At 40.4% G+C, this 10,000-nt stretch overlaps 1 protein-coding gene across 1 annotated transcript in view; it reads right to left on the bottom strand.

Moving 5' to 3' along the window:
• Positions 1-10,000, bottom strand: part of LOC143033985 (uncharacterized) — an 18,852-nt gene that overhangs the window by 1,377 nt on the left and 7,475 nt on the right. Inside the window, exons 3-7 of the mRNA XM_076199765.1 lie at positions 9,346-9,558; positions 8,750-8,912; positions 3,270-5,755; positions 2,882-3,059; positions 1-14 (exon numbers count right to left, since the gene is read on the bottom strand). The exon at positions 1-14 is cut by the window's left edge and continues 136 nt beyond it. Of these exons, the coding sequence (XP_076055880.1) occupies positions 1-14; positions 2,882-3,059; positions 3,270-5,755; positions 8,750-8,912; positions 9,346-9,558 (3,054 nt within the window). The remainder of the gene's footprint in view (positions 15-2,881; positions 3,060-3,269; positions 5,756-8,749; positions 8,913-9,345; positions 9,559-10,000) is intronic.

Below are 10,000 nucleotides of genomic sequence, written 5' to 3'. Positions count from 1 at the left end.
CCTTCCATTCTCGCCTGCGAAGGAATAGATGGTAATGAAGTAAAACATAAGAACATAAGAACATGAAAATAAAGGAGACTGCAAGGGGCCATAAGGCCTACACTAGGCAGCTCCGTATCCATCACCACCTGTCATCCCCATCCATAAAGTTGTCTAATCGTTTTTTGAAACAACTGATAGTTTCAGCGCTTACTACATGTTTACTAAGTTTATTCCATTCATGGACCACCCTATTAGTAAAACAATTCTTGCCTATTTCCTTCTTAAATCTAAATTTGTCCAGTTTATACCCATTACTAAATTTGTCTAGTTTATACCCATTACAAGAGCCACTAAGAAGCAGAAACGCGTGTAAATGTGTAAGAACACCAAGAGGATTTTTTTTTAATAATGCAAACGAGGTAAACAGTTTTAGGCTGAATTAAAGTCTAAATTTGATTAGGTTTATTCTATACCAAATACTGCCTAAGCAATTCATTTGTCAGTTTCAGTATTGATCATCAGAAAGAAAAAGTAATAGCCATCTTAGCTCTAATCATGATGTGCATATAGTCCTGTATATAAATGCACGTATACATGTATATATATATATATATATATATATATATATATATATATATATATGTGTGTGTGTGTGTGTGTGTGTGTGTGTGTGTGTGTGTGTTTACTCATATACACATACATACACCACACACAACACACACACACACACACACACACACACACACACACACACACACACACACACACACACACATATATATATATATATATATATATATATATATATATATCACTAAGACAAAATGTAGTAGCACATTAGTAACATGAAATTCAAAACGGAATGGGAAGAAGGTCATCAGATCCCTTTCCTAGACATTTTAATTAAAAGGATTGATGGAGAATTATTTTTTTACAGTTTATAGGAAACCCACCCATTCAGGTAGCTATCTCCACTTTTTTAGCAACCTTTCCGACAAAGTCAAGAAGAGTGTTGCCTTCGGCCTTTTCTTGAGAGCTTTTAGGATTTGTAGTCCTAGATTCTTGGACCGGGAGATTGACCTCATCAAAAGTCAACTTTTGAAGTTGGCATACCTGTTTTGGTACCTGGATCAAGCCCTCAGCAAGGCTAGAGCCAGCCACCTTAAAAATTCAGTTCCCACCACACAACCCTCTTTCAAAGATGTTCTAAAAATCCCCTATTGTAACTTTATCAGTCCTTCTTTTAAATTAATTCCCAGCAAAGCGTCTCACAGTTGCCTACCATTACCCTAACACTGTACACAAACAAATTGTTAATGTTTATCAAAAGTTAAAGGGAAGTGATTTTTTTCATGTTTTGTGTGCTTTCCGTATAAGCCCTGAATTTAGTGATGAGGAATTTGAGTATAATTTTAATGTCGGTTTGACCATGAATTAACCTAGAATGTTTTTAAGTAACTTTTGCTTCAGCTAAATCTTTTTGATAGAATTCAACCCACACCTCGCTATGACATATAGAACCTTAGTATTACCTTTTACTGAAATATATACTCAAGTTCCTCATTTACTTCAAAAGCAAAATATTAAAATGGCATTTAATAATCCATGGACAATTAGTAAATTAATCATTAAGAATTCGCCAATGGATTCAGGTGGCTGCGTGTACAATATCCTCTGCAGATGATCTTCCAATTTCAACTTGGGTCAAATGGGCAAAGAGTTCTCAACTAAGATCAAACAACACAAGTGTAGAGTTAGAACAGTGTAAAATTCAAATGCATTATTTGTTCATATGAAATTATTCAATCATTGTATTAAAAAGGGCAAAAGCTTTATCCATTTTATCATGTATTTTGATTGTCAACATGATATTGTAGAGAGCAGTCTTACATAACATTCTTATATATGTAGTGGCTTATATAAATCACATAGTTTCATTATTGGTAATATTTGTAAACAAGTGGGAAAAATTCACCTAACTTGAATTATATATATATGTTAATATATATATATATATATATATATATATATATATATTTATATATATATATATATATGTATATATATGTATATATATATATATATATATATATATATATATATATTTATATATATATAATATGTATATGTATATATATATATTAAATCATATTTGCACTCTGCTTTTCGATTTAATTGTATGCTATGACTGATACTGTTTATTTCATCTCCCTTTCTTAGTTTTTTACAACTGTTACCTGTACTAATACTATTTGTTTTGTGACAGTTCCTCTTATTTTGTTATTAATTGTCTTTTATTGCTTACTTTGTATCACTTTAATCTGTAACTCCCCTTAAGATGTCAAATACACTAAAGCGCTTTGGAAAGGAAATTAGTGTTTCTTTTTTCTTAGTGGTAACCAGCATATATATATATATATATATATATATATATATATATATATATATATATATATATATATATATATATATATATATGTATGTATGTGTGTGTGTGTGTGTGTGTGTGTGTGTGTGTGCGTGTGTGTATGTGTACGTATATGTAATATGTGCATGTATGTATCTACGTATGCATACATGCATTGGTATAAATGTATGCATTTTCACCAAAGGAAAATGCAGTAGCATAATTGTAAACCATACAAAAAACATACAAAAATGAAAAAAAATGAAGAGACGAAAAACGTATATGTTTCGGCAGCCAAATGCAGCCCTACTAACATCCATACCCTACTGACGAGGGCTGCAGTTGGCAGCCATATATAGAGATTTTTCGTCTTTTCATTCTTTTTTCACTCCGCCAGTAGGATTTTCGTGTGATGTATACATATGTATACCTAACTAAACCAAGGCGAAGAGTAGATGTAATATGTAACCCAAAGACTGTACAACTACTTACATTGGAAATATTGTGAGCAGAGATGTGAAGGATAGCGGCTCTCGTCAGTGAGTTCTTCGCACTTGGGGCTTGGTTCTCGGTGACATTTAGGGAATTCAGACCTATGGACACACTGACTGATAGTCGGGTCAAACACCAAATCATTGGAACACGTGTGGAAGGTCGCGTCAGAGTCGGACTGTTGGAGAAAATTCAATTAACAACAATAAAAAAAAACGGGTCAGATAAAATGAAATTATTTGAACAGGTATAAAATTGTGACTACGCTAAGTTTTTTTTTTATGAGGACTAGGCATATATGAAACAAACTTTAATGGTAGATGGACAGAACTGTGGCCACACGAGTTCAAAAGTTACTAATAGTTGTAGAAAAAAAAAAAGGACTTACGCCACAGTAGTAATAAGCATTGCAGTCTTCTGGGTGGGAGCGCAGGCAACCCTCACAGTCACACACTTTAGGTTTTGGATTGTGTTCATGACTGGGAACTTCAGGGTTGGGCACCACACAACTTGTACTGGCGGCAGGGGTGCATTGGACGTTCTTATGCCAGTCGCAAGCATGCACAGCTGGGTTGTAGTAGAGGTGAGGTGGACAGGATTTCACTTCAGGAACGTTAGCTCTGCAGCTGATCCATTTGTTGCAATCGTGCGGATGAGGGAAGAGGCCGTTTTCAGATGGACACTTGAATTGTTGGCAAAGAGCTGCCTTTTCAAAGTTGCCGTCTCCGTTCTCGCCACCACACGCCTTACCATCAGGACTCTGATAGTTTCCGACGACACAAGCTATCGCCCATTCGTGGTTGCAGGTCAGATGTCCTTGGTCCCATACGGTTCCAGGAGGACAGGATTTCTCAACAGGACCTCCTGGTGAACAGTGGATGAACTTATGGCAGTCACTTGTGTGGGCAAGCATCTGACCGACGACAGTGCACTCGATGGCACAACCTTCGAAGACTGGTACTTCTTCCGTGCCTTCTTCAGTGCCATCCCCAGTATTTTCCTCAGGGTTACCGCCATCAGGCACATCGACATTAGCTCCCTCTGATCCATCAACGTTACCTCCCTCTGATCCATCAACATTACCACCTTCTGATCCTCCATCAGTACCGGTTTCAGATCCATCGACGCTACCTCCTTCTGATCCTCCATCAGTGTTCCCCTCTGATCCATCAACGTTACCTCCTTCTGATCCTCCGTCAGTACCGGTTTCAGATCCATCGACGCTACCTCCTTCTGATCCTCCATCAGTGTTCCCCTCTGATCCATCAATGTTCCCACCTTCTGATCCTCCATCAGTACCGGTTTCAGATCCATCGACGTTCCCACCTTCTGATCCTCCATCAGTACCGGTTTCAGATCCATCGACGTTCCCACCTTCTGATCCTCCGTCAGTACCGGTTTCAGATCCATCGACGTTACCTCCTTCTGATCCTCCATCAGTACCGGTTTCAGATCCATCGACGTTACCTCCTTCTGATCCTCCATCAGTGTTCCCCTCTGATCCATCAACGTTCCCACCTTCTGATCCTCCATCAGTACCGGTTTCAGATCCTCCATCAGTACCGGTTTCAGATCCTCCATCAGTACCGGTTTCAGATCCATCAACGTTACCTCCTTCTGATCCTCCTCCAGTACCGGTCTCAGTTTCACCAGTATTACCTCCTGATTCGTCAGTGTTACCTCCTTCTGATCCTCCTCCAGTACCGGTCTCACCTCCATCAACGCTACCTCCTTCTGACCCTCCATCTACATTACCTCCCTCTGATCCTCCATCAGTTGCACCTCCAGACTCATTATGGCCTCCTTCCGCCTCTCCTTCATTTCCTTCACCTGACGAGCCACCTTCCTCTGACTCCTCACTCTCCTCACTCGAACTATCTTCGCAATTCTCCCAACTTTCAAAACTCTCCCAGCTCTCGCTGAATTCGGGTCTTGGAATGCATTCTTTACTCTTGGACTCGCTACTTGAGGAGCTGCTGCTGTCTGAATCCTCTTTTTCATGTTTGTGTTTCTTTCGATTCTCGACATGATTGTGGGTTTTTTGTCCTTGGGTTACTTCTTCTGGCAGCTTCGCCTTTTTCTCTCCTACTACTTCGCTTTTTTTCTTCTTCTCTTCTTCTTCTGACTCCTCACTCTCCGAACTGGCGCTTTCACAGTTCTCCCAGCTTTCGAAGCTCTCCCAGCTCTCACTGAACTCGGGCCTCGGGATACATTCCTTACTAGAGGACTCGCTGCTACTGGATGAGCTACTGCTGTCTTCTTCTGGTTCTTCAGCTTTGGTCTTTCCTTGTGTCTTGGCATGATGGACTGCTTTGTGTTCTTTGGCCACCTCTAAAGGCTTCATCTTCATCCCTTCCACTACTTCGATCAATTCTTTCTTTTCCTCCTCCTCTACAGACTCCTCGCTCTCTGAACTGGCGCTCTCCTTGTCACAGTTCTCCCAGCTCTCAAAACTTTCCCAGCTTTCACTGAACTCGGGTCTTGGGATACATTCTTTACTCTTGGACTCGCTACTTGAGGAGCTGCTGCTGCTATCTGCATCGGCTTCTTTGTGTACGGATTTCTTTTCGTGGTGGACGTGACCGACAGCCTCAAGTTTCTTGACCTCTTTGTCGCATGTGCCACAGCTCTTAGGGCAGTTGCTGAGGACGAATGTCTGGAAATCGCAGCTTCCCTCCTTGCAGGAGCATCCCCCATGTTTGGCCATGTGGTGACAGTCTTGACGGCGATCTGCGCACAGATGTTGGGTGAAGGAACCTTCGTCCCATGCCGTTGGAGAACAAACCACATTGATGGCAAGGTCACACTGGGATGTGTCGCGGTTGAAGAGGAGACCATGGCCGCAAGAGTGTCTAACAGCGTGACCCTCCGTACCTGTACAGGAAAATTGAATAGATGCATTTATGTACTGGATTAACATTTTCAGGGGGAGATCCTTGGCTATACAATAACCAAGGACATACAGTAATAATGTCCACTAGGAAATGAGCAAGTTATGAATATCAATTTGACATATATATATATATATATATATATACACAAGCAACGGACTGCGCCCGACCCCGCCACGCGGGGGCTCGGTCCTTCGGGTGCTCTCGCTTCGCTCACAGCTAGGTTGGATGAGTGTCATGCGGAGTGTTATACAAAGAGATATATAATTATAATGGATTGGGTTATGAGGTTGTTTAATGTGTACCTAAAGGACGGGGGTGGGCAGAGGGAATGGGGTGTGCTTATGCAATTCCGCTTTACAAAGGATAAGGAATAAATATATATGCAGAGCTTTTAGAGGGATTAGTTTTTTAGTGTAGTTGGAAGGACATACAAGAGGGTGGTAATGGAGAAGATTAGGAGAGGAACAGAGTGGGTAATTCAAGAGGAACAATGTTGGTATAGGAAAGGTAGAAGGTGCGTGGATAGAATTTTTGTGGTAAGGTAAATTTGCGAGAAGGTTTTGACAATACGTAGGGATTTTTTTTCCTGATGAATTTAGAGAAATTTTATGACGGAACTGACAGTAAGGCAATGTGGTAGGTTAAGCAGATATATGGGATAGGGAGAAAGCTATTAAGGGCAGTCAAAAGCTTGTACATGAGTAGCAGAACATGTGTTAGGGTTGGGGATAGTAAGAGTGATTGGTTTGGGGCAAAGGTAGGGCTGCGTCATGGTTGTGCTATGTCGCCATGATTGTTCAATGTGCATATGGATGAGGTGGAGCGTGGTGTAAATAAGAAGGTGAATGGCAGAGGATCAGAGATGTTTAGAGAGAGTGGAAGAAAGTGGAAACTAGATTAGTTGTTTACTCATAACACTGCGCTTGTGGCTCAGTCAAAGAAGGGTCTGAGGTATCTAGTGACAGATTTTGGGAGGGTTTGTGATAAGATAAAGTTGAAAGTAAGTGTGGATAAAATCAAGGTGATGATATTTACAAGAGATGAATGCAACAATAAATCATAAAGGAGTGAATTGAATGGAAGTGATTAATTTTAAACATTTAGGGTCACATGTAGAAAGGAATGAAGGAATGGAGTTGGAGGTAAACTTTAAAGTCAGGAAAACAAGTAAGTTCCTTAGGGTAATGAAAAATGTAATGAGAAATAGGTATCTGATGAAGAATACAGAGAGCAGACTGAATAAAGGGAATCTGTTCCTCTGATACTATATTTGGAAGAGACTTTACAAAGGATTACAAAGGCGGAGCATACCGACAGGAGACCTTTTGGTCCATATCTAGGTCGGATGCGAAAAAAAATCAAAATAATAATAAATGAATAAATAAAAACTATAATAATGTAAATAACAAATGAAATACATAAATAAATGCATAGGTATAGTTAAATAATAAACAAACAGATAAATAGTAAATAATAATAAATTGACATATAACTAATAATTAATGAGAATCAAACAGACAAATGATAACAAAACAAAAACAAATAATATAGAATAAATTATAATCACTACAGCATAAATGATAATCACTACTGCATAAATTTGGATTTAAGGGAAGCAGAAAGGAAAAATTTAAACGTGCTTAAGATCAAGTGCTTGACAAGCACGACGGTATTACGGAGGTGGATAAAAAGAGAAATGAGGTCAGGAGGAGAGCGGGGATAGAATGGGAATTGGCAGGTAGGGCAGATGAATGAATACTGAGATAACTTGAATACATGGGGAGAATGAATAAAGAAAAACTAATAAATTTTGAAAAGCAGAGGTGGATGGGGTGGACTTGAGAGAAAGACCGATAATGAGGTGGATGGGGTGAACTTGAGGGAAAGACCGATAATGAGGTGGATGGGGTGAACTTGAGGGAAAGACCGATAATGAGGTGGATGGGGTGAACTTGAGGGAAAGACCGATAATGAGGTGGATGGGGTGAACTTGAGGGAAAGACCGATAATGAGGTGGGTGGGGTGAACTTGAGGGAAAGACCGATAATGAGGTGGATGGGGTGAACTTGAGGGAAAGACCGATAATGAGGTGGATGGGGTGAACTTGAGGGAAAGACCGATAATGAGGTGGATGGGGTGAACTTGAGGGAAAGACCGATAATGAGGTGGATGGGGTGAACTTGAGGGAAAGACCGATAATGAGGTGGATGGGGTGAACTTGAGGGAAAGACCGATAATGAGGTGGATGGGGTGAACTTGAGGGAAAGACCGATAATGAGGTGGATGGGGTGAACTTGAGAGAAAGACCGATAATGAGGTGGGTGGGGTGAACTTGAGGGAAAGACCGATAATGAGGTGGATGGGGTGAACTTGAGGGAAAGACCGATAATGAGGTGGATGGGGTGAACTTGAGGGAAAGACCGATAATGAGGTGGATGGGGTGAACTTGAGGGAAAGACCGATAATGAGGTGGGTGGGGTGAACTTGAGGGAAAGACCGATAATGAGGTGGGTGGATGGGATGAGGGGGGGGTGGAGTAAAAGGGGAATGTCTGTTGTGGAGAGAGGAATAAAAGACTGCCCAAAACAATGTATCTGGTTTGAGCGCCGATGATAAGTCTGAGAGACAACAGAAAACGGAAAGGAGACAACGCTCGAGATGAAGAAATACCAATGGCGGAGACAGAGTTGGAAATGTCTTTGAAACAGAGTTCACCAATGAACATACAGACTTGCGAATGACCTAGAAGCATTCCAAAATCCTTCTAGAATTCCAGTCTTCATGTGTGGCTCGGAAAATTTGATAATTTCTGAATTTCGAATAAATTATGCTTAACTTATTCTACTGTTTACACAAGCAAATGATGGTAAAAATAGCTTACAGATTTACCCAAGGGCTCGTTATTAAAATACTATCCATCATACTGCTACCAATTATTCCACATCCTTTCTGGATGTGGAGTAGGTCGACTTACATTGCCAGAAAGCGTCACAGGCGTCACGTGACGGGTAACGGCAGTTGTCACAGGAGCAGGTCGGCTGGTGGGGACATGACGTCACCTCTGGCAGGTCGCATTCGCCAACTGCCGAATTGTACTTCAAACCTTTTGGACAACGCAACTCATGTGCTACACCCAACTGCAAAACGATAAAAAGAGAAGTACCATTTTCAATCTAGTGTATAACTTTGGGAATACATAAATTTTGCAAATTCGATACGAAAAGTACTATTTATCATCAAGGTGCAGAAGGAGGAGGAACATTCAATCTAGTGTACAACACTTGGAATACATCAGTTTTGCAAATTCGATAAGAAAGGTACTATTTATCATCAAGGCGTCACTTACGTGGGTGCAGAAGTAGGAGAAGGAACATTCAATCTAGTGTACAACCTTGGGAATACATAAATTTCGCAAATTCGATACGAAAGGTACTATTTATCATCAAGGCGTCACTTGCGTGGGTGCAAAAGTAGGAGGATGAACATTCAATCTAGTGTACAACCTTGGGAATACATCAATTTCGCAAATTCGTTACGAAAGGTACTATTTATCATCAAGGCGTCACTTACGTGGGTGCAGAAGTAGAAAGAGGAACAGTCGGCCGGGTGTGCCTTGGTACAAGATTCGCAGTCACACGACGGGAAAGCCAAGGAATTCCCGGCCGCTTTGAAGGGCTCCCCGAGGTCGCATGATTTGGATTTGCCGTCCAAGCAAGGCCTCGAGCTGGACGTCAAGTCACAGGTCCCCGTCAGGTGGTTGTACTCAAGGCCAGATGGGCATTGCTGAAATGATTTGTCTTGGTTAGTAGTGGGAAAGAGAAACAACCAAAGGATGGCGTGTGTGAGGAATATACTCGTACATACATACATACATACATACATACATACATACATCCATATATACATACATACATACATACATACATATACATGCATACATACATACATAGATACATACATACATATACATGCATACATACACACACAAATACACACATACATACATCCATACATACATTACATACATACATACATACATAAATACATACATACATACAAGCATACCTACATGTCCACATACATACATACATACATACATAGATACATACATACATAAATACATACATACAAACATACCTAGATACCCACTTACACACATACATACATACATACATACATACATACATAGATACATACACACATACATACACACACACATACACGT

Source organism: Oratosquilla oratoria, chromosome 16 (assembly GCF_046742065.1).
Source record: "Oratosquilla oratoria isolate Oo_2021 chromosome 16, ASM4674206v1, whole genome shotgun sequence".
NCBI classification, from domain to species: domain Eukaryota; kingdom Metazoa; phylum Arthropoda; class Malacostraca; order Stomatopoda; family Squillidae; genus Oratosquilla; species Oratosquilla oratoria.
Note: the sequence above shows the minus strand (reverse complement) of the source record. Positions and strands in the feature narration are given on the sequence as shown.